Consider the following 24,041-nt stretch of genomic DNA (forward strand, 5'->3'; position numbering starts at 1 on the left):
AATGCGGCCCAGCCTCACCCAGACTCTACCTCCAGCGGTAAATTGAGTTTGAGACCCCTGCTTTAGTTGCATCATGCTAGATTGTATGGAGCGCTAGTGCCAGCAGAGGGCAGCAGAGGTTTGATTAATTTTTTTTTGTTTTATCAGTTTGGTTAGAATCTAGGAAACATGGGCACTTCATATCCAGCACGCCTTGCACTACTATACTACATAGGCCCAGTTTCTGATCAAGTAGACCTTTCCTTACTTAATTAGTGTGTATGTTAGCTGTCGTCCGATGTATTTCATCTCTATGGAACCTCTTATTCACTAGACATTTGCATCCAAGACTTGTTCTTTGCATTGAAGGACATTGAGCACATTAATCATCTGTCTGATTTTGATCAATCACCTGCTAGAGCTTCCCATTTACCTTGAGAAAGAGTAATAAATATGTCCTAGTAGTAGCCTGTGCAAGGATCTACATTTTTTGTGTAATGTAGATCCACCTACATGTACATCTCAATAACTTAGAATATTAATGAAAATCTCATTTTAGTAGCTCATTTCACTAAGTGAAATAATTTTCATTGATTTTTTCCAGCCTTTATTTCTGCCAATTACTTTTGATACAACATGTTTATATCGAAAAATAAGCTTAATGAAAAGTGTGCTTAATACCTGCTGTTATTTTCAAAAGGGATGGTTGTCCCAAGAAATAAGTCTCATTCAAATTCAAATTGAAAAGTACTTTATTGATCACAATGTTAATTAAAGATTAAAGAGCTTTACAGTAGAAGAAAATTTAGTTTTGAAATACAGAACAATTTGTCCGTTTTGCCTTTGGAAGTAGAAAAAGTACCAAGTAAAGGTATTTTGTCTAATTTTCATTCAGCACTTTTTCAATCCACTGCCTGAAAGAGTCAACACGTGTGTAAACATCAGGAGTCCTTATGTTTCCACATCGACGCCCGGAGAAGGAGACAACACCTGCTGAAGCTCCGTCACACACCAAGGGGCCTCCTGAATCCCCCTGCAAAATAGCAATTCAAGAAATATTAACAATTACTAGGTTATTTTCAAGTTTGGCCACTGTGATATTTGTTTTTGCTGAACATTACTTTGCATTTTGACCCGCCTTACCGAGCAGAAGCCCTGTCTGTTCCGTGAACCCATGGCACAAACCATCGTTCTTTCTATGGGAACTTCTCCCCATCTTCTCTGACATGTAGTTGGTGACATAATTGTGACATTGACCTCTTGCAGCCTGTTTGCCAACGTTCTGTTGTCCGATATGTCCCCCCAACCTGCTGTGATGCAACGACTTCCTGTTCTGAGGCTACCAGACTTCAGAGAGATCAACTGCACTTCTTTAGTAAGATTTGCCCTACTGCTAAGCTGAGGAATTATGAAAAGAAAACAAGCAATAGCAGAGTTAGAGGTTAATGATTATTCAATTATGTGTAGAAAGAGACACGATTTACAGATTTAGAATGTAATATATTTGACCCAACCTTCAACAGCATGATGTCATTTGTAAGATCAGTGTAGTCTGGATGGGGAAAGGATCTGAGAACACGAAGGCTCTGCTTTGCTGGCTCATCGGCTTTCAGTGTGTCTGCTCCAAGCACAACTGTGAATGGTCTAGAAGTCACAGAATTGCACAAGTTGCATGCATTACAACAAAAAAAACATAACTACAATCAAAATATGAAAATGTACAGTAGTCTAATTTATTGTCAGTGAGAAGGAAAACTAAGGAGGGGTGCACTGACTGCAGATTTCTGGCCGATTGCCGATTACTGATCCTTCAATAGCCTGATCTGTCGATTCTGAATTTGATCAATACCAATTTGTTTTGTCTGAAATGTTACTAAATATAGCAAGAAAGTCACTGAGTTGGTAAAAGTGGGGTGACTATTGATAACAGCAAACATGCAGACATGACCTGGTGGGCCGGTCTGTCAGTCAAACCTTTCTCACGGGAGAACAAAAGTTGACAGTGGTTGATTTGTAGACCTTCGCTGAGGTAGATAAGTTCAGGGGATAAGATGAGCTTCACATGTAAGCATCAGCCGATCACTAATCTCCCTAATTGAAGGAAACTGGCACCGATATATTGGCTGGCCAATAAACCGGCGCACCCCTAAAAACAAGTCTGTTTTATTTCTTAAAAAGTATGTAGTTACTTATGTTCAACTGTGTTTATTTTTATGTGTATATTATGAGGGAAATTTTGTTCTTTTTTACGGCCTTTTTTCTGCTTTCATCAAAGGCACAGTTTAAGACCTATCCTTAAATTTATTTTCTGGAGATCTATAGATTTCTTGTAATTTTTAATCTTGCTACACTAAGTTTAAGAAATGGTGAACATTGTTAACTTTCTCTCCAGAATCTTCTTTCTAGGATAAATTCTTGAAAGGTTTCTTGTTTTCACATTGCCTAAGAATTATTTTGAATTTATTAGATTTGTAGCGGTGAGCAAAACTTACATCATTATGTCACAATGTGCTGCTGTGAGCACAAAATCCTCTCTTATGAGCACTCCGCCGCAGATATGTTGACGTTGGATTTGCAGTGAGACCATGTACGGCCGCGAGTGGGGGACAGCATCTTTGCCACCAACAATCCGAGTGCCTTCAGCTCCTGCAATTAAAAAAATAAACACTACAGTTCTGCATTTTGTACCCTGGTGCTGGTTGCAACTAGCTTTAGCATAAAGGTGTTGTGGCTTACCCCGGAAAGCACAGAGCAGCAGCAGTATGAATCCGAAGGTCATGGTGTCCTGTGAAACCCACACTTTGCTCTCTTAGCTTTATAGCATTTTAAGAATCGGAAGAAAAGAAAACAACTTCCTTATTTGCAGCTTATTTGCCAACAAGCTGGTGATCTTTCTGTTAGGTTGGTGAAATGACAAAAGACACCTTACAAAATATCTGAAGCAAGTTTCAAAACAGGTTTTGAAAACCGAAGTAAGTGATCTACAGTTCAGAAAAAAAATAGAGGTGGGAGAAAATGACTTTTTCTTTGCTAGTGGTTTGTTTTAATCCTAATACTTCATTTTTTTTTTAAAACGCATCCTCTTTAGACAGCTAAACGATTTCCTTTTTTCAGCTTGTTGCATCAAAGTTTGGTTGAAAAAACTGTGAGGAAAGAATGTGGCTTAATGCCACTTCGCTTTTTCATTTAACTTCTCAGCTGCAAAAAAAAATAAATAAAAAAACCTCAACAAAACTGCTTTTACTAATGTAATCATTTTCACTGCTTATATAAAGAAACTGCAGTTACTTTCAGAATGCTTTGCAAAGGAAAAGCCCCTCAACATGAAGAAATTTGAAATTAGCTAGAGTGAAATATAAGAAAAATATCCTTTGCGTTGATTAAAAAAAAAAACACTTATCAGAGAATAGTGGTCTTCTCAGATGGTAAATGAGGTTATTTTTCAACTACTAAAAGCAGGCAAAACCTATATGCCCAAATCCATATTTTAAATGTGTTTAAACAAAACCCCCCAAAAATTCATCACGTGTTTTCCTGAAGCAGGCAGTTACTTTAAGGCTGTCATTTCTCATGAAATCTTTGTAATTGAAAACTAAATAAAAGTGTAAAGTATCCCTAACTCTTAACTACTAAGCTATGATTTCACATTTTAAAAGTGAAATGATGTTTGGCATATTTATGAGGCTGAAGAGGTGGATATTATACTAACTCAACTTTTTTTTGAGCGTTTACTACATTACAATGTTATTTCCTCATAAAACCTACTCGGATTATTGCTGGGATTCATTTGATTTCCAGAAAATCATTTAATCTCCCGTGGCAGCTATTCAGGGATGCCTAAACACTTGCTGATGCAAATCTCCGCCTATTTACTGACATTTTGGAGCTTCAGTCTGCAGTCGAGCTCCATCCTCACAGAGAACCGCTCCCCCACTCAGCTCCGCCAGCCCAACGGCAGCAGCAATTAGGGAGCGTAGGCTCTGACTGCGAGTGTGCGCTTGTCATTCGAACTACTTCTCCTACCAAATCTCCTAAAAACGGTTGAAATCTTGGACAAGCCTTGCTGTGCGACGTGTTGAAAGGAAAGTGTGAGAAAGGAAAGGAGCACCAGATATAGCAATTATGCAAGGTCAAATTTATTTTAAATTATTTTTGATATATACAGCATTCTCATATCAAACAAAGGTAATAGTCACTTGCTTGTGCTATGAACTAGAAAATACTTAATACCTCCAACCCATTCAAATGCATTTGTAAGATTAAATTAATGGGCAACAAGGTTTAATTCTTGTTGACAAAAACATCACAAAGGATAGAATTTTTGTGTTTGACACATTTACGGTACTTAAATTCATATTGATAGTGTATTTTTTCATAAAGAATATCCATCTAGTTGCATCCTTTGATTACATTTTGCTTTATTTCACAGTTCTGCCACCAGCTGACAGAGGCATGGAAATAAGATGAACAACTCCCTGAGTAAGAAGGCCTTCTGTAACAAGTTGCTACACACATTTATTTGTTTTCACAATGTTGTTGATCCATTGAAGATATTTGGATATGTCTGTGTAGACATTGGGTACATCTGGGTAGTTGCAGTTGGCACGTTTGTTGAATGACACAACACCAACAGCTACCCTGTTACACACTGGAGGACCACCGGAATCACCCTGTAAAAATATTGTGTGGTCCAACACATGGACACATGTATTGGTCTTAAAAAAGGACTATTTGAAAAAGTGAAATAGTCCTCCCTTAGAGTAATTGACTCTAAGGGAGTCAAGTACTCCCTTAGAGTCACCAACAGGTGGCAGTGTAGAAATGAGGATATATCCTGCCTTCTCTGTCAACTTTTTGCTGGATTTTCCTAGATGGTTAAAATAATTCAAGACGCCATATCTATCCATCCCATGTTTGTATCTTTAATATGCTGAATGGAAATCACAAACACATATCTGTTCTATTAGGAAACATTGTGGGAAGAACAGCCAGGTGACAAATTTATTTCCTTATTAACCAATAGTTTGGCGATAAAATCAAGTTGAAGTTGTTTTCTGTCAGATTGCTGTTCATATGTCTGCCTGTGTTCTTATTGAACAGAGTATAGAAAAGTGTAAGGATGACAGAGGGTTACAAAACCATAAGTTAACCTCCTATTTCAACATAAAGTGTGTTGAGAAAGGTGGCTAACTAGAAAACAACTACTTCCTTCATAAGAGGAGTAAAGACCAGAAATATAAGCTGCATTTCCATCACAAATGTGTGCAAAACATTGTTTATATTACACCAATGTAAAAAAATAAATAAATAAATCCCTCAAATTCCCTCATTTAATAAAAAGGGACTCTTTAGTTTTGGTTCCTATCACATCAAGAGAACTGTAGTGCATCTCTTGCTCTGCACTATGCCTTAAGTCTTTGTGGAATAAAGTTTAAATTCACAATTTTTGAAATTCTTGGACAAAAAAAGTTATTTACAACAAAAAAGTTGTACATACCATTTACACACCAGGTATGTACATATATTTCTGTAATGTGATCAAAAGACTTAAGTGGGATTTAGCTGTACTGGAACATTTAGTCGTAAAGGGGTCTGAGGATATCTATAATTATGAAAGAAGGAAGTCCTGGACATAAGCATCTGATATAAGTTTCTGTAGAATTGTTGGACTAAACCTTAGAGATGAGAAGCTCTTTCATCTGTGGGAAGCTCAAAAGAGAGGATCTGCAGTTTTGCATCAAAAAGAGTCAGTTTAGGTGGTTTCCTGGGCATCTGATCAGGATTTCTCCTGGGCATCTCCCTTTGGAGTTTCCAGAATGTCTCGCGAGGAGGATGTCCCGGGGCAGAACTGACTCCATAGACCATATATACAGTAAATTACTGCCGTTAAATATGTACTTATATGTTTTTGTTGAGAAATAACAAAAGGAATCTCACTTTTAGCATTTGATTGCATTTTGCTTTGCTTTATTTCATAATTCTGTTGAATACCAAAAGTTGACAAAGGCAATGAAATGAGATGAACAACTTTCTGTGCAGGAAGACCTTCTGTAATAAGCTTATGACACACATTTCTTCATTTTCATAATGTTGTTGATCCACTGAAGATATTTGGATATGTCTGTGTAGACGTTGGGTACATCTGGGTAGTTGCAGATTTTCTGATTGTTGAATGACACAACACCAACAGCTACTCCGTTGCACACCAGTGGACCACCGGAATCACCCTGTAAAAATATTAGTTTTATTTTTATGTTGACCAAAATATTTTAGACGAAATGAAGAGCAGTAACACTGACCTGACAAAATCCTTTGTCTGTGTTGTATCCACCAGCACAGATCACATTGGAAGGGAAGTCATCCCCCCATTTCTCCCGACAGAGTTGTAGATTTAAGATTGACACATTCACCACTCTCAGGTCATCCACACCAGCATGGTGGGTCCCAGTTTGACCCCATCCAGCTACAGAGCAGATCTGACCATCTCTAAGGTTTGCATTGGACGACGTTGGAAGTGGAATTATTTTCACCCTGTTATTTAGCGGAGCTGTCCCGGACAACTGAAGATGTACAAAATGACAAGAAATACTAGCTCACCTTTTTTTTTTAACACTATCTCCATGATATCTATATAATTGATATGAATCAATGTGCACTACATGGCACAATGCATGTTATTTGTATTAATATGTACTTACTTTAAGGAGCATGATGTCATCACCAAGTCCAACAGATTTATAAGTTGGATATTTGCATAAGTATTCAATATTCATTGGGCTCACGTTCCTCTTTGATAGCTTGTGGGTTCCCAGAACAACATGCACAGGTTCACTGAAGCATTAAATGTTAAAATTCTTATGGTCATCAGTCACAATTTTTATGGTCATTTTATGACTATTTCAATGGTCATCATTCAGAAACAGACATAGATGAAGAACTTACTCTGTAGCACAGTGTGCAGCAGTGGCCGCAAAGTCCTGGCTCACTAGAAATCCTCCACACACATGACCATATTTGTTTTGCACTGAGACCATGTACTGCATTGAGTTCTCGGGTGCCTTTTCCCCATGTACGATGTCACTCCCATGGACTACAAACACCAATGTAGGAAAAAAAAAATCAGCTTAGAAATATTTTAGTTAGAAAGTAAAAGAAGATTTCTTACCATTTTGCCCAAGAGATGTCACAATGTGGAAAAGCAGTAATGTACCCAGGCCGTGCATGGTGCCAGCTCTTATGGGTTGTGCTTGTGATGCTGAGGTTTTTATAGCATATTGCTGGCTAAAGTCATTATCTAAAATCTAGATCCTTGTCTTTACCACATATGCCAGTAAATAATTGTGAAAAAAATATGTATCTAAAAGTTTCCTACTCCTATCTAAACAATCAATAGACCCCCACCCTGAGGTTTCAGATAAAAATATGGTACTTTCAGAGTGAGTCTCTATTGGTTGGAAACTTAGATAGCTCAGTCTTAATGGCACTTAGTAGCATTTAAAATTACCTTTTAGTTTTACTTCTGTATTAAAAAAAACTTTCAGCTTCTTGATATTTATGATCTCTTTAGTGAAATTTGGCACTCCCTCCAGTACATAAGCATCCTCATTCCAAACACGTTCACTTAAATTTTCCCTTTATGGTACATGTTCACATTATTTATTGACTGTATCTAAGAATATCAAATGTATTTTGAATTTAATTGAACATATGACATAATACAATATATAATATACAGTAAAATACAATGACTTAAATCTTATTTGTAAAGACTAGGTCATCAAATCAGTGTGTCAACTACATTGCCTGTAGGGATTTTTAATGTCCATCAGGTGTCAGTATTTGCTATGGGTCGAAAGGCTTCATGACGCCTCATTTACCCATCATTAGTGGTGAGGCAGATACTTAGGACCCAGTTTGAAATGAAAAAATTAAAATTTTAATAATGAATTTAAGAAATATAAAGTCCAGGCAGTCCAGTAAATCCAGGCAGGACAAAATAAACAAGACCACCACGACTAGACATAAGACCAGACAGTTTTAACAAGGACCCGACAAAGACACAGAAACACAGGTGACATTAAATACACAGAGGATAATCAGGGAATGAGAGACACCTGGGAACAATCAAGGGGAAGACTCAAGACACAGAAACCTAAAATAAACACACAGAAAAACTCAAATCCTTACAATTGTAGTACTCGAGACCGATCTTGGTCTCAAGACCATTTTTTGATGGTCTCGGTCTCTGCGCTGAGGACTCGGGATTTTATTTCAAGAACAGTCAAGACCGCAACTGTGGAAACATCACTAAACTTACAACTTATTTGTTAACATGTTTGTTTTCACTGGATGCAAAACGCACCGATTAAAATCCAAGCAATAACGTGACTTACCAATTACGTGTTTCTGTTACTATTCCCACCCCCTTCCCACATTTCACTCGCACTCGGCGCTCCAAGACATGCGCAGTGGGTTTTTTTGTTTGTCTAATTGTCAGTAATATAAATGCGCTGCATAGATAATAAGAAAGCCGATGGCGACAGCTAATTCAGCAGCAAATTATACATTTTTGAAATTCTTGAAAAAAAAAGATGGAAAGTTTTTTACAATATATGAAATTTTGCACACAGTGTAAACACTAGGTAGGTCCATACTTTTCTGCAAAGTGATCAAAACGTTTTAGTGGGGTTCAACAGAGCTGTACATGTAGTCCATAGGTATGAGAAAGGAGTCATGACCAAAGGAAGGAGGTCCTGATTATAACCATCTGATATGAGTTTCCTCTGTAGACCCTAACCCTTAAGAGATGAGGACCTCTTTCATCTGTGGGAAGCTCAAAGTAGAGGATCTGACTATATATGATATGTATATTTCTCTCAATACATATATATATGTACATATATGTTTCTGTTGATATATAAAAAAGAGTGTGTATCATTTGATTGCATTGTGCTTTATTTAACAAATTCGTTGAATGCCAGAAGCTGACAGAGGCATTGAAATAAGATGAACAACTCCCTGAGCAAGAAGACCTTCTGTAACAGGTTTGCTACACACATTTATTTGTTTTCACAATGTTGTTGATCCATTGAAGATATTTGGATATGTCTGTGTAGACGTTGGGTACATCTGGGTAGTTGCAGTTGGCACGTTTGTTGAATGACACAACACCAACAGCTACTCCGTTGCACACCAGTGGACCACCGGAATCACCCTGTAAAAATATTAGTTTTATTTTTACATTGACCAAAATATTTTAGACGATATGAAGAGCAGTAACACTTACCTGACAAAATCCTTTGTCTGTGTTATATCCGCCAGCACAGATCACATTGGAAGGGAAGTCATCCCCCCATATGTCCCGACAGAGTTGTGGATTTAAGATTGACACATTCACCACTCTCAGGTCATCCACAATAGCATGGTGGGGCCCAGTTTGACCCCATCCAGCAACAGAGCAGATCTGACCATCTCTAAGGTTTGCATTGGACGACGTTGGAAGTGAAATTATTTTCACCCTGTTATTTAGCGGAAATTTCCTGGACAACTGAAGATGTACAAAATGACAAATACTAACTTAGATCTTTTTAAAACTACCTCCACATTAAATCAATAAAATACACATAAATAGGTGTGCACCAAATGTCACATTGCATGTTGCTTGTATTAATATATACTTACTTTAAGGAGCATGATGTCATCACCAAGTCCAACGGATTTATAAGTTGGGTATTTACAGAAGTATTCAATATTCACTGGGCTCATGTTCCTCTTTGATAGCTTGTGGGTTCCCAGAACAACACGCACAGGTTCACTGAAACATTAAATGTTAAAATTCTTATGAGGGGACATTTTTATGGTCATCAATAAGAAGCAGACGTAGACGAGGAACTCACTCTTCAGCACAGTGTGCAGCAGTGATCACAATGTCCTGCCTGACTAGAAATCCTCCACACACATGACCCCATTTGTTTTGCACTGAGACCATGTACTGCATCGAGTTGGCTGGGGCTTTTTCTCCATGTATGATGTCACTCCCCTGGACTGAAAATACAGGCAAAGATTAGCAATTGGTTCAGTGAGACAGTTGGAGAAAGACAATCTGATAGTCTCTTACCAGTTTGTCCAAGACATGCTAGAACATTGAAAAACAGAAATGTAGACAAACGGTGCATGATGCCAGCAGATCCAACTTGTGGTTAAAGTATTGCTTATCTGGGCCTTTTATACAGCTGTTTGGTTTACAGGCAGTCATTATCTACAGCAATCTGTTTTTAACACCCACATCCGTCAAAGTAACCTGTTTTCAACCAGTATCATCATTTGTAGCCCTCACCAGTCTGAGTCAAGTTTGACTCAGACTGAATGAGTGTCTTCTGTTCTGTTACATCCATGAGATTATTGTCTTTGCTACTTTGCTTACAACTTTTCTCCCACTTAATTCACAGCTGATTCTTTTGGACTCTGTTAATTTCAAACAGAGCCATTTTCTTCGATCCACACAAATACATTTGTGATTTAGATTATCAACCCAAATCATACTTATGTACTGTATAATTAGTAAGCAAATCTATGTCATTTATTTCACCACTAATTAATCAACCTAATTACAAATCTGATGTAACTTTCTTTTTTCTCATGGAATTTTTTATTATTATTATACATTCAAAAAGCCAATAAACTCATTCTATCTGTCAACCAATTGACTCAAAATAGAAATTATCGTCTATCAAACTAGCACGTCTTTATCTGCATTTGTTGAATAAAGATATTATGAACCAAACTAACATAAATAGAAGGAGAAACAACAAAGGACAAACTAAATACCTTGACTGATGAATCCAAAGGGTGTAAAATAAAAAGGAAATGTTCATTAATCTTTTTAGTATTATTGATGAAGCCCAAATAGCAATGTATGGTATTTAATCAGAATTTCATGAAATCTTGCATGAACATATCTCGAGTTAATTATTTTTTAATGTGTCAACAGATTTACTTTCATCAACAGATTTACTTCCACGAGTGGAGCATTATGGCTTTTGCTACTTGGTAAATAAAATAAATAAAACTTAAGGACAACTGACTTAAGAATACAGAGATGAAAAAGAAAGGAGGAAGGAAAGGGAGAATTGTGAGGGAAGGGTTTGAAAGGAAAGGAGTAAGGGAGAGAAATAAGCATAAAGAGAACACAGGTCAACACCTTAAAGTCTGCCTCTAAACCTGCGGAGAAAAAACAAACCAAGGAAACGAGCAACATATACATAATGATAAGAATAATAACATAATTGGAAAGTAGATGGTAATACAAGACATACAGTATATAGTGGCAACTACAGCCCAATACAGCCTGATAGTGTATTTGACAAGCAGCTGAATCTGAACACTTGTGTTTTCGTTGCTTTATTAATTTATCTGGTTTAAGATGAAAAGTGGGGTTTAAAGTGATCACTCTTTTACATGTGTTCCCTCCCAGTTGGAAACTAGTAGTGAAACAGAATTTTTTTCATGTCACTTTCATGCATGTGTCAGCTCTAGCCTTTTAGACTTTCAGGACTTTTCTCCCTAACCTGCTGGTCATTTATTTAGAACATTGTAGGCCAAAGGCTAAGAATATTGTAAAATAGTCTTTAAAAGTATCTTCTAAAATCACACCATTGCCAAAAGAGGACATAAAAGGCTTTAAGACCCAAAAGCTCAGGACAATGCAGGACAAATGGTAAAAGTTCCTGCATTGAAAGAAATTGTGGTAAAACCATGTACAGGATGGCTTAGCAATAATCGTAAAGTATATTTGGAAGCTTGCCCCCCAAATAATTCCCTACCTGACTGTCTCTGGCAGTAGAAATCTATTGTAAAAGTACAGTAGAGGAGTAGGATGAACCATCATGAAAGGACAAACCTCTATGTAGCATCTGCATAATAATGGAATTTATAGAGTGCTGCACTATTGGACAGTGCAGAGGTCCAAAATATTACTCCAAAAAACAGGAAGAAGAGTGGCAAAAGCTGGGTGCTACACTATGCTGTGTTGCCCTCTATACTCTAGCACAGTGGTTCTCAAATGGGGGTACTCGTACCCCTGGGGGTACATGGAGGTACTGCAGGGGGTACGTGAAGCTTTTCAAAATATCTTTAAAAAATCAGTAGGCTCCTCATAATAAGTCTTGGGAAAAATTATTTTGTAAAAAGTTTGATAAAATATAAATGTGTGTTCATGCACTGAATTTTATATTCAGTATTTAGTTTCAATATCCTTTAAAATAAAACGGACCCCCCCACCAAGTTAGTTTGACCCACGGACCCAGGGCACTCGTCAACGATCTGTCGTTATCATGATTACACTGTATCTATGGAGACGTGGCTAAAGCATAGCAGCAATGCTGCTGAAAGTACAGATAAAGTGAAAAAGAAGGCACTGTACCTCTTTTTTGTTCCAAAAATGTTTTGCCAGTGTCAGGGGGCACTTGACTAAAAATATATTTTTAAGGGGGTACAGCACTGAAAAAAGTTTGAGAACCACTGCTCTAGCACATACTCTGCAGCGCATGGGAACAAAAGCGTACACCTGACACCATTACCTAGAGCAGGTGTGTCCAACTCTAGTTCACAACAGCCAGTGTTCAACATGTTTTTGATGTGTTCCTGCCACACTACAGCAGATTTAAGTTCTGCAGAACCCTGCTAATGAGCCATTCAATAGATTCATGTGTGCTGCAACAGGAAAGCATCTAAAAATGCAGGATTCCGGTCCATGAGGACTTACTTTTGAACACCTCTTACCTGGAGGCTGCATTGGTGTACTTGCAAATTCATACATTAGAGCTGTAATCTGAACACTTCTTGCCAGGATCTTCAATCAAGGCTATATGACACTGGAATCCTCACAACTACGGGATGTAAACTAAAAGGTACTTTTTGTGCCAGAAATTGCAGATTTCTATTTGAAAAAATATGGACCATTTTCCTCCCTCTTCATGACAGAGGTAACATTGTGGATTTACTGGAGTCAACCTAGTTATAACATGGATTTCAGCAGCATGTGTTGCAGATACCTCCCACCATGACTCAAATCAGTAACAGAAACAGCACACTGTGAAGAAGTGCTGTGAAGAAGTTATTTTGTTTATGGTGTTTGAAAATTAAAGAGACAGCTGACGATATTCGAAAGCATTTTCTTTTATTCAGCTAAAGATCAGAAGCTGACGACATCGACCTAAATAGAAGCCTCTACTTCACCCCACACACACTATGAGCTGGAACAATGCTTCATTCTAAAGGTTTGCACAACCACATTTCTTTTCCTTCAACGCACAGTTGAGCCACTGATGATATATAGAAATGTCTGTGTAGATGTTGGGTGCATTTGGGTAGGTGCAGTTGGAATTTCTGTTGAATGACACAATACCAACAGCTTCCCCGTCACACAGCAGAGGGCCACCGGAATCACCCTGTGAAGATGAGGAGTTTTTGTACATTTGTTTAATATCTGTCGCTATGGAGGAATTTTTCTGCCATAATACAAGAGCACACATTTTCAGTCTGAAAACAGGATTTTATGTCTTTTGTTCTCAAAATTTTTAATACTTTGATTACATTTTTATTTTGAATGCAGGACTTCATATCTTTCTTCTCAAGACTTGTAATGATTGCACTCAAAACTTCTCCTCACGTTCACACTTTTAGTCTCTGCTCGGAGCAAATCTTCCTTTGCAAAACTCTGCTTGCTTGGTGGAATTTTTCTGGCATAATCCAAGAGCATACATTTTCAGTCTGAAAACAGGATTTCATGTCTTCTGTTCTCAAAACTTTTAATACTTTTGCTTGCATTTTCATTTTGAAAGCAGGACTTCATGTCTTTCTTCTCAAAACTAATGCTTGTACTCAAAACTCAGACTTAGTCTCTGCTCAGACTCTGCTCGCTTTTGGAAACGCCTTTTGACACAGTCGCCTGGTAACTTCTCAGCCAATGGAATGAAAGTGTTGTGCTGGGTGCATTTGTTTCCTTGTAGCGGGTTTACCTGTGTGGTTACTATCAATTGTAGCAATCCGCACAGGCGACTGTGCCAAAATGCATTTACAAAAGTGAGTAGAGAGTCTGAGCAGAGACTGAGTCTGAGCGCAAGGAGACGTTTTGAGTACAAGCGTTACAAGTTTTAAGGTGAAAGACATGAAGTTCTGCTTTCAAAATGTATATGTAAGCAAACGTATTAAAGGTTCTGAGAACAGAAGACATGACATCCTGTGTTCAGACTGAAAATGTGTGCTCTTGTGTTATGGCAGAAAAATTCCCCCAAGCGAACAAAAAGTTTTTCAAGAGAAGATTTGCTCCAAGCAGAAAAGTCTGAGCGCGAGGAGAAGTTTTGAGTGCAATCATTACAAGTTTGAGGTGATATGAAGTCCTCCTTTCAAACTGAAAATGTGTGCTCTGGGATTGTGGCAGAAAACTTCCTCCATATGTCACCTTATGTTTGGACTATTAATATACAGAAAATACAAAAGATGTACCTGACAGAATCCTTTTGTGGTTTCATATCCACCAGCACAGATCACATTGGGTGGAAGAGTATTATCCCATTCCTTCTGACAGACTTGAGAATTTATGATCGACACCTTTGCGACTCTAAGATCATCACTGTACTTGTTGCTTTCTGTTTTACCCCATCCAGCGACCATGCATATCTGATTTTCTTTTAAGATTTTGTCAGACTTTGGAATTGGAATGGTCTTCACTGCGTTGTTCATGGAGACCTTCTCAGAGAGCTGAAAATGCGAAAACAGAAGAAAAGAAATGACAAATTTCATGTTTTTTCCTCATTTGTAATTCCATAAAGGGGACGTCACTGGAATATTTTGTGTGGGTTGATATAAAAGTCAATATGGGATTTGGGAAATATAATAAAAAATATGAATACTTGTATAAGTACAGCTGCTACTTGCTACTACAACTGCTAGCGATAATAATTATGTTGCTCATTATATTTATGGTGCAGGATAACTGATTTACACTGAATAATAGTATGTTTGTACATAAAATTCATAAAAAAACTTGTGTTATGGACCTTTCATAAACACATACTTACTTTAAGCAGCATGATGTCATTGCCAAGTCCAACTTCCCGGTAAGTTGGGAATACGCAGCTGTACTGAATATGTATTTTTTTTATGTTTGAACTTTTGATATTCTGATTTCCCACGACAACCAGATTGGGTTTGCTGAAAGTGTTAACAGTAAGTAGGTTACTACATACATTTGCAACAAATAAACTCTACTATTAGTGGGATGCAACAATAGAACAAGGAATCAGACTCACGGAATATTGCAGTGTGCAGCAGTGACCACAAAGTCCTCACTGATCAGAAATCCTCCACATGTATGACGTCCATTGCTTTGCACTGAGACCATGTACGGCATTGAGTTTACAGCAGCCTTATCCCCATTTATGATTTGACTTGCATGAACTAAGGAGGTAGGTAAAGGACAAAACCAGTTCAGAGGCCTGTTTAGTTGTTTATGAATAAAAATATGTGGATTTCTTACCTGTTTGACAGAGAAATGTCAGCACAAGGAGATGCTGGAATTCCTTCAGTCTGAACATGATGCCAGCAAATCAAGCTTGTTCTAGCAGTGCTGTAGTTTGTCAAGCTGACCTTTTTATATCGCAGTTTCCTTTCCTTGCACATGCTATTATCTATGAAAATCTATATTAGCTTCACATCTTACCACATCCCCCTTAAATGCACACTTTAGCTTGACAACTAGAATTATCTTTCACAATCTTTGAATACTCAGAAGTCAATGTACTACGAACATGTGAAACGTTTCTTACTAGCCATCTCCATATCTTTAAACATCGCTCTGCATGTAATTTCCTGTCCCCTATAGGTTGTACTTTTATTTTTCTTGTTCACATGTTTTTAAATGCCACTAAGTTAAAGTGATGTTATTTGAAAATCTATAGTTTTTCATTGAAATGCAACACAATTTTCATCAGATACAGTTTGTTCAACCAGTTGTACACATTACCGGTAGTGGGCAGTACTATAGCTACAGTATATTTAGTCACTTACAATAAGTGAGTAACTTTCTGAAAACAATGTACTAACAAAACTAGTTTTACTGTACCAATGTTTTTCCTTCAACTTGAAAATGATTGGTTATGAAGAAAAGTCATTCTTACTCGAGTACAATTTCCGGCTACTTCTGGAAATTATAGTCAACTTTTTAAACAAAATTGCAGCAGACAGAAGCATTTATTTATTGTTTTAAAGCGACTTCCGGTCTGTTAATAAGATTCATTGTTTGAATATTTTCTTCTCAGACTATTGTGTCATTTTGAGGTGATGTAAACAGAAAACAGTAAATATTGCCACTGGAACTACTTCGCGCTGTTCCAACGTGCATTACCTACTGTAAAAATTTTGGTTTAAAAGATTGTTTTATTTTTTTTATATATCTAAAAATAAAAATAAAAACATTTATTTGTGATGACTTCAGGAAAGGTATCTTGTTTATAAAAATAATTTGACATCTTTCACTGAAAAACATTGTTTTTTTTTTCTTTCACTCAATGTATTAATATAGCCCAGTTTCCACGTGAACACAAGTTTTAACTCCATATTTGACCTCCTGCTCTGAATAGTCCATCCCTCACACATCCATACAACCTTGATTTTATCCAGAACTTTATCAAGCTTAAATAAGAAACTGCAGCTACTTGCTGGTTATACACATGCAAAAATATATTGGGAGGTCAAGTCATAATATAATTTAAATTTAGATTCAAAAAGCAATGTGAAATTATTGTTTTCCTGTCACACCTTCCTGTTCTGTTCATCTACTGTGTCTTATTGTGCTCAGGTTCCTATTCCTGTTCGCTCTTACCATCTTACTTTTTAACCTTTTGGAAGATTTTGATTGTATTTTTTGGAGGACAAACGATGAAAAAGATTTGAGGTTCTGTTACTGAGTGATTTATGCTACATCCACCAGCACTGATTGCACTGGGAGAATTATCATAACTACATATTCATCTGTTCAGCACTGGAAGCATGACATGAGAAATGGACATTATGTACAGAAGATTATGTAACTACTCTGTCAACTGCAACAGATAAATTACACTTGTGAAAATATTATATAATTTCGCACTGATCTTGTGTTTTCTATCCCTCTAAATCATTGAAAGGTCAAAGACTGCGCAGCAGAAATACTTAATTCTTAACCAATAATGGTAATGTTTTGCTAAAGGTCACAAATGTGGTCAAGGGTGGGAAGACCATGTCATGAACTCATGATTCATTACTGATCATAAAACATAACCACATTGCTCATTCTTTCTAAAGCGTAACATCATACATAATGCAGTGCGGTTAATTGTACTTCTCTTACTTACACGGTAAAGTTGTTCTATATGTGCTTTTTGCTGCAATCTTACATTATGGTGTAAGATAATGTAAATGTAAATATGTTTATTCACTTGTCCCTATATATCTGTGTATTTACAGCTGGTTGACTATGAACTGCACCGTAACGGAGCTGTAGTTTTAAAGTTTAAACAAATATTGTTTTATTTATCAGGCATATAATCATTATTTATTTAATCATTTAATTTTTCTTGCTGAGGTAAAGTAATTATTCATTGCATCTTGCAATGTCGAAGTGATGATATTCGACATTCGTACATGTCTCAGTTTTATTTGAAAAAATAGATTAAATGTTTTTTGGGGGGTTTTATACCAGGAAAATATTTTGATTTCGTCTGCATTTTTTTTGCAATCTGACTCACATGGAGTTAAAAATATTCAAAAGTCAAATACTAGGACACGAGTTTATTCAACATCTTGAGATTAGAGCAGCACATTTGCAAAACTGTCACAATTTCTGCTTCATTGTACAGCGACAGTGAGAAAAAAAAAATTATAAACATTTCTTTTCATTCACAACTTTGTTGATCCAAGGAAGATATTTAGAAATATCCGTGTAGACGTTGGGTATATCCGGGTAGTGACAGTTGAAACCTCTGTTGAATGACACAACACCAACAGCTCTCCCATTGCACACCAGAGGGCCACCAGAATCACCCTGCAAAGATGAAGAATTTAACATTTATCACATGATGGCCAGACTATTATTTCTGATCAAAATACAAAAAGCAGACCTGGCAAAATCCTTTATTTATACCAAATCCACCGGCACAGATCACATTGCGGGGAAGGTTATTGTCCCACTGCTCTCGGCAAGTTTGTTGGTTTATGATTGACACGTTCACCATTCTCAGTTCATTACTATAATCGGTGTACTCAGTTTTACCCCATCCAGCCACAGAGCATTCTTCATTATCTCTTAAGGTTATTTTAGACAAAGGAAGGGGAATTGTTTTCACATCATTGTTTAGAAGAACTTTCTCAGACAGCTGAAAAGACACAAAAAAGAACATTAAGACTTTTTAACATGTTATTTTTTTTGTAGCAAGTTCAAAGGCAAATACAGATGTATTTGTGTACAATAAGTGTGCTTCGCTAAGCATACTTACTTGAAGAAGCATGATGTCTTTGCCATGTTGTAGGGTCACATAATCACGGGGTTTGCATGTGGAATTAACTCCCACTTTCTTTATCTTTGAACTCTTGAGGTTGTGATCTCCCAGAAGAACGTATTTCAGGTCACTGAAATGTTTGCAATTAAAAGTTGATTTTAAAACTAGTTTTAGCAACAGTCAAGCAGAAAATACAAACAAGAAGAGAGAAAACTCACTTTCCACCACAGTGTGCTGCAGTGACCACATATTCCTCATTGATCAGAAATCCTCCACATACGTGACCTACATTGGTTTGCACTGAGACCATGTACTGCATCGAGTCATCTTGGACTTTTTCCCCATGTATAATATCATTCCCAAGGACTATAAAAATATTCAAAAGGCAAATATTAGGATGAGGCTTTATTCAACATCTTAAGACTAGATGTCAAACTAAAATCTCTTACCAGTTTGTGCGAGACATGACAGAATGTTGAGCAGCAGGAAATAACCCAGACTCTTCATGATGTCAGCCAATAAAGCCTTAGGTTGTTGGAAGGTGAAGTTGCTGCCTTTATGCAAAAGTTTATGGCTAATGTTTGCATATCTGAGGCAATCTTTACACCACATCCCCTTTCAGAATACGTTAACAAGTTTGTAGCTGTGTAGTACTTCGTGATCTTTGAACTTTTGTCAGTCTGATGTAAATATGTTAATTGTCTTGAGGATTTGTCACATTTAGTCACATTGATTTGCCTCTTGTCCAGATTTTAATGCTTTGTTCTACTTAGTTTTGATGTTGCTTATTTCTGACTTTTAGATGATTATTTACAAATCCAAAACATTTTTTCCCCACAGACTTTCTGTCTTTACACCCTGTCTGAACTATCTTGACCATCTTTTTTTTCTTCTGCTTTTCCACTATTGGACCCGCTTTTTGTGTTAAAATGTCAAGAGTGTCCTGATCACGATTTTTTATTTTTTTTTTAATACCAATCCATGTACCGGTAATTGGAGAATAGACATCAGCTGATGCTGAGTTACAGTCCAGTAATACTTTTAAATGAATAAACTCAGAATTTTTATTGTGCTGTGAAAGAACGGCACATTTTATGCCGTTCTTATAAGAGGTTTTAACTCACCTCTTATTAATGATGATCTTGACATGATGAACATAAGCGATCTTGATGGCCACGAGACGTCTTGAACGAAGGCCGTCTGCAAGACTTTTGTAATATGTTTTAGTAAATCTCTTCTGTTTTGTTAATTAGAGGCATTTTCACAGCCACTGCTAAAAATTAAAGTTTACCTACACTTTATTTGAGCATTTTCTGTTGACTTAAGCAATTGAAATTCAGGGTGCTAATTGTTAGCTTCTCGGTATTCCAAGTACTGACTTTCATGCCTTCCAGTAGCTAACAAAGCTTAGCTAAAAGCTGTTTTCCTGTTTGATGAGCAATGGTTCAATGCTAGATTTTCTTTATATTTATTTACCCTGTCAAAAAGCATCTTGTAAGTCTTTACATCAGGATCAGTCTGGATAATGCTACAAAAGATGACATCTTAGCTGTGCAGCCACGGCTTGAACACTGTTATCAGTTCATCTTTACCTGCAGACTGCAAAGCAACATCTGACAGGAAGCACCAATTGATTTGTTCAAATATGTTTAGCACAGCTCTCTGATCTTCTGTTGTGATGCATTGACAAAAAGAGCTAAGCAAAGTTAAAAAGGGACAGCTAACAGTATTGCTGTTGATTTGTTAACTTATAAACTCATTATTTATTTGTATGTCATGCTTCCATACATGACATGTACATGTATAAAAGGTTAAACACAACATTTTTTTATGAAGGAATCTGTCAAGATTACATCTACTCTGAATCTACCATTAACAACAAAGACTTTACTTAATATTCAAATTCAGCAAGTCTGTTCAATTCTTATTTCATTTGTAATTCTATTTTTATGCATACCTTAATTTGTGGACTAATTTATTGTGGCTTAGCATTTCAGTCTTCATTTGAGAATATGCCCAAAAAACAATACTGTGGATATTATATAGAAACGTATGTGCTTGGATTTTTAATTTCTGCATAGAATTGTTTGGTTGTTACCAACATCTCATGGAAATTTCAGGTCCAGCCTGATTAGAAGTATATTTACTAAGAAAAGCATATGTAATATGTATTTTCCTTGATACAAGAACATCACTGTATGCTCAAACTGCATCGCCAAATGCATAAACCACATAGACCAAGCTTTCAACATCTTACTTTCAGCAACAAAAAGAAATATCACTGGTAGAATATTCTGAGGTTTGGTTATATTCTTTCATGAGAAGTTGGATCAAAATCACCCATATGGTAATCTCTTGGTTAACCAAAAGCTCACAACATCTTTCTTTTTTTTTTCAACTGAGTGATATGGGTTTATGCAAATCTAACCACAGTATGTATAGGTGCACCAAAAATATACCTGTGAGACATGAAATCGTGGAAGTGTAAATGGTTATTTTCCTGTTCACTGAAACCAAAACAACAAGCTTCAAGTTATAAAACTTTTACATTTTCTGTGATGCAACTTGCTTCACATGAGACAGAATGTAATTTTGTTGTTTTTCTTGCTTTTGGAATCCAGATTTCGAGCACCTTCTCAAGACCAACGTGATAATGAAATAAAATTATGCCAACTGGAAAAGAACCATTCTTATTAACTATAAATCTAATTTCCCTTGTGTTTTAGTAGAAACCACCAATATGAAACACAGCAGAGCTTTTAAGACATTTGATTTAATCTGTTAAAGGAAAAAAAAAGTTATGCATTATAAAAGATGCATTCATGCTCTTAAGCTTTTAACAGTGCTTTTACTTGAGAATCTTTTTAAAGTAAAATACCTGCCAATACCTGGCATCTGTTTAGCTGTTAAGAACATTTGAATAGTCACAGTTTTTGTCCATGCTGCAAGTCACAACACGGATTTCCACTTTTTTAAAGACCCATCTGAAACAGAAGAAAACAAAGTTCATCAAGTTCAAAACTTTACAAAAGTTATTACTTTGTGTACAAATTCAGATATGTCTGTAATTTTAAATAGCTCACAAAACCTGAACAGAAAGACGACTCATCTGACCCCTCGCTAGCTGGAGTCGGCTGCACAAGAATAACACAACGAGGACTTTAATAAATAAAACAAGCTTACATTGAGAAGTGTAATGTCATTGACAGATTTGACTGTATTTTGTTGTGCATCATCAAAAACACTCTAAGGATTGTCAAATTAATGACGACATTGTCAAATAATTTGAACTATTTATGTACTGTAATTCCATAAAACTCACTGTTTATTACAGTGTGCAGCCATGGCCACACACTGTAAGAAATGAGGGCTATTATGTTCTTTCCAGTTACGTAGTGCCATTTTACTTCACAATCAAGCAACTATGTAACTTCAGTTGTTATAAAATATTGAATATATCAAACATAACTTAAAAGAAATTGATGTTCGCAATTTAACACCTTGAAATGGCTAATGATCTCAGTCCCTCTGCTGGTGCTGCAAAAAAGGATGTTTTGACTAATAATTACTAGATTTTACAATATCATCGTTCTGTCAGAAAATGACAGAAATGTGAGAAGATGAAGACACATTAAGTCCTGCAGTGTCATTATCGATTTATTACTATACGGATGTATTATAAGCGGGTTGAATAGTTATCTAAATTATGAACATGCTTCATTGCAGCCCCTCTCTGTCTGAGCACAGAGACAAGTAACAACAATCACATGAGTAAATGTGGTGTAGAGTAAACGGATGTGGACGGTTTCTGTTGAACGGTGAAAAAAACATACAACAGGAAAATTTAACTACTAGTTAAGTTACTTTGCCCCCCCTTTTTTTTACCATTGCATGGAATGTTTACTTTCTCTCCAAAACTTCTTGCATAAAAATATAGTCCTTCATGTCCAGCTTTTCTTTTCTTTTTCTTTTTTTTGTGGTGATGTTGCATCAAAGCCAAACAAAACCATTGTACTGTATTGCCTTAACTTAGTATTTTTGAAGGAAATTCATCACTTTTAGTGTTATTTGAGTAAAGTTAATGTTAGTGCTGAAACCAAAGCTTTAGCACTAACACTAACAAGCTTTAGCACTAAGCTAAAACTTTAGCACTTGCTAAATCTTGTTTTATCTTCTATTCACTATTGGTGTTTCCAATGACATCACAAAACATGCAGATTGGTCATTTGGAAAGAAACGAGCACAACCATGTAGCAATATCTAAGAAAACAAGTATCAAAAATAGTAACTGAGAGAACAATGGGTGGTTTTCAAAGAAAATGTGATGTTTGATCAATGTACATGACCCATAAAAATCCTTACCAAACATTTTCTACACTCAGATCTGCCTTTTGTTCTCAATGAAGCTGACTGAAGCTGTTGAGGAACAAATTGTCAGTGGCCTGCACAATGGAAAACATGGCTTTTACTTTAAGCAAAATAAGAAATCTTTTTGATGGCTGTCTTTTAATTTGAAAATCTGCAACTTGTCATTAAACTACGTCAGAGTAAACATGTATTCAATGCGCCTAATATGAAAAATTCACTCTTGCTGACTATGTTTTAATTTTTGGCAATTTAAATTTATGGACTAATACAAAATACTAGTTGTGCAAAGAAGGACTCTTCGTATAATGATGAACATCAGAGCCAACCCTGGAAATCTTTTACATGAGATTGAGCAAAGCGTCTTCAGTCAGAGGCCTACGCTTCACCACTGTTGTACTGACCACTGCAGTCGATTCCTTTCCATAATCATCCCCTAAGTAGAACAACATCTTGGAAAAGTGCAATGACCTCTACTTTTCTATTGGGATTAATCAATTATTTATGAACCCCATACTTTTTTTATAACCACCAGACTGTCTTCACTTTGATAATTCCTGTTTACTAATGCCAATTGGTAAATGATAACGTTTTTCATTTATTATCTTTGTCTCTGATTGCCATAGTTGGTCATAGCTCAGAAATGTCATTTTCTCTAAAAACAAAACTAACTTTGTGGCATTTCTGGAGTAGCAGCTTCTGGTTACTGCTCTATTTTTTAAGGTTTTCAGAACAATGAATTGACTGACGTACTATTGCAACACGCTATAGCTGCCACCTAAACTCAGAAGTACCATTATGACTCATTCTGTCTTTTCTCTGACAACAGATAAGTATCTCAGCAATGACCTACTTTTAGGAAACAGACCGAATCTGTTTAAACCCTTTGAACCTCTGGAATAAGACAAATCAAATCATATTTGCATTCACGGGGCTTAGGTAGTGGTAGGATGGTTATGTAATTCCTCCAACATGTAACTGTGTCCTTGTGAAATAAAATCTGAAAAACCAGCAGCATCTTGAAGGGATGGATAAGACAGATTCTGTTTAGTTACTACTACTTCTATTTCTAACATGTTGTTGAAATCTGTCATCTTTCTATGAGGAAAAATGAAGAAATCCTCAATCAACTTGTACTGAAAATCTTTAGATTACAGAGTC

At 36.5% G+C, this 24,041-nt stretch overlaps 5 protein-coding genes across 5 annotated transcripts; all 5 read right to left on the minus strand.

Moving 5' to 3' along the window:
- Positions 1-713: 713 nt before the first annotated feature.
- On the minus strand, positions 714-2,846 carry LOC114151538 (mast cell protease 3-like). The gene is made up of 5 exons (XM_028028805.1): positions 2,716-2,846; positions 2,472-2,625; positions 1,494-1,623; positions 1,123-1,377; positions 714-1,012 (listed from the first exon to the last, which is right to left on the minus strand). Exons 1-5 carry the CDS (start codon positions 2,756-2,758, stop codon positions 860-862), a joined length of 735 nt encoding a protein of 244 aa, XP_027884606.1. The 5' UTR covers positions 2,759-2,846; the 3' UTR covers positions 714-859.
- A 3,070-nt stretch (positions 2,847-5,916) lies between these two features.
- On the minus strand, positions 5,917-7,256 carry LOC114151536 (duodenase-1-like). Its single transcript, XM_028028803.1, has 5 exons — positions 7,145-7,256; positions 6,922-7,069; positions 6,678-6,810; positions 6,279-6,539; positions 5,917-6,206 (listed from the first exon to the last, which is right to left on the minus strand). The coding sequence occupies exons 1-5, from the start codon at positions 7,200-7,202 to the stop codon at positions 6,039-6,041; spliced, it is 768 nt and encodes a 255-aa protein (XP_027884604.1). The 5' UTR covers positions 7,203-7,256; the 3' UTR covers positions 5,917-6,038.
- Positions 7,257-7,756: 500 nt separating this feature from the next.
- LOC114151537 (duodenase-1-like) lies at positions 7,757-11,804 on the minus strand. The gene is made up of 5 exons (XM_028028804.1): positions 10,097-11,804; positions 9,876-10,023; positions 9,661-9,793; positions 9,266-9,526; positions 7,757-9,193 (listed from the first exon to the last, which is right to left on the minus strand). Exons 1-5 carry the CDS (start codon positions 10,152-10,154, stop codon positions 9,029-9,031), a joined length of 765 nt encoding a protein of 254 aa, XP_027884605.1. The 5' UTR covers positions 10,155-11,804; the 3' UTR covers positions 7,757-9,028.
- Positions 11,805-13,131: 1,327 nt separating this feature from the next.
- LOC114151535 (mast cell protease 1A-like) lies at positions 13,132-15,999 on the minus strand. The gene is made up of 5 exons (XM_028028802.1): positions 15,518-15,999; positions 15,291-15,438; positions 15,060-15,192; positions 14,485-14,739; positions 13,132-13,427 (listed from the first exon to the last, which is right to left on the minus strand). The coding sequence occupies exons 1-5, from the start codon at positions 15,573-15,575 to the stop codon at positions 13,251-13,253; spliced, it is 771 nt and encodes a 256-aa protein (XP_027884603.1). The 5' UTR covers positions 15,576-15,999; the 3' UTR covers positions 13,132-13,250.
- Positions 16,000-17,788: 1,789 nt separating this feature from the next.
- Positions 17,789-23,197, minus strand: LOC114150344 (mast cell protease 8-like). Its single transcript, XM_028026697.1, has 5 exons — positions 18,965-23,197; positions 18,734-18,881; positions 18,513-18,645; positions 18,138-18,392; positions 17,789-18,061 (listed from the first exon to the last, which is right to left on the minus strand). The coding sequence occupies exons 1-5, from the start codon at positions 19,125-19,127 to the stop codon at positions 17,897-17,899; spliced, it is 864 nt and encodes a 287-aa protein (XP_027882498.1). The 5' UTR covers positions 19,128-23,197; the 3' UTR covers positions 17,789-17,896.
- Positions 23,198-24,041: the final 844 nt, after the last annotated feature.

The sequence above is a fragment of the Xiphophorus couchianus genome, chromosome 9 (assembly GCF_001444195.1).
Source record: "Xiphophorus couchianus chromosome 9, X_couchianus-1.0, whole genome shotgun sequence".
Taxonomy (NCBI): Eukaryota; Metazoa; Chordata; class Actinopteri; order Cyprinodontiformes; family Poeciliidae; genus Xiphophorus; species Xiphophorus couchianus.

Excerpts from the sequence above, each read along its gene's own strand:
- LOC114151538 (XM_028028805.1), bottom strand. The coding sequence starts at position 2,758 with ATGACCTTCGGATTCATACTGCTGCTGCTCTGTGCTTTCCGGG. Across the intron at positions 2,626-2,715 it reads GCTGCTCTGTGCTTTCCGGG|GAGCTGAAGGCACTCGGATT; the intron begins GTAAGCCACAAC and ends TTTTAATTGCAG. Across the intron at positions 1,624-2,471 it reads GCACATTGTGACATAATGAT|ACCATTCACAGTTGTGCTTG; the intron begins GTAAGTTTTGCT and ends TGTGACTTCTAG.
- LOC114151536 (XM_028028803.1), bottom strand. The coding sequence starts at position 7,202 with ATGCACGGCCTGGGTACATTACTGCTTTTCCACATTGTGACATCTCTT. Across the intron at positions 7,070-7,144 it reads GACATCTCTTGGGCAAAATG|TCCATGGGAGTGACATCGTA; the intron begins GTAAGAAATCTT and ends TGGTGTTTGTAG. Across the intron at positions 6,811-6,921 it reads GCTGCACACTGTGCTACAGA|TGAACCTGTGCATGTTGTTC; the intron begins GTAAGTTCTTCA and ends TTAATGCTTCAG.
- LOC114151537 (XM_028028804.1), bottom strand. The coding sequence starts at position 10,154 with ATGCACCGTTTGTCTACATTTCTGTTTTTCAATGTTCTAGCATGTCTT. Across the intron at positions 9,527-9,660 it reads ATGACATCATGCTCCTTAAA|TTGTCCAGGAAATTTCCGCT; the intron begins GTAAGTATATAT and ends GTACATCTTCAG. Across the intron at positions 9,194-9,265 it reads CAGACAAAGGATTTTGTCAG|GGTGATTCCGGTGGTCCACT; the intron begins GTAAGTGTTACT and ends ATATTTTTACAG.
- LOC114151535 (XM_028028802.1), bottom strand. The coding sequence starts at position 15,575 with ATGTTCAGACTGAAGGAATTCCAGCATCTCCTTGTGCTGACATTTCTC. Across the intron at positions 15,439-15,517 it reads GACATTTCTCTGTCAAACAG|TTCATGCAAGTCAAATCATA; the intron begins GTAAGAAATCCA and ends CTACCTCCTTAG. Across the intron at positions 13,428-14,484 it reads CCACAAAAGGATTCTGTCAG|GGTGATTCCGGTGGCCCTCT; the intron begins GTACATCTTTTG and ends TCATCTTCACAG.
- LOC114150344 (XM_028026697.1), bottom strand. The coding sequence starts at position 19,127 with ATGTGGTGTAAAGATTGCCTCAGATATGCAAACATTAGCCATAAACTT. Across the intron at positions 18,882-18,964 it reads GTCATGTCTCGCACAAACTG|TCCTTGGGAATGATATTATA; the intron begins GTAAGAGATTTT and ends ATATTTTTATAG. Across the intron at positions 18,062-18,137 it reads TAAATAAAGGATTTTGCCAG|GGTGATTCTGGTGGCCCTCT; the intron begins GTCTGCTTTTTG and ends TCATCTTTGCAG.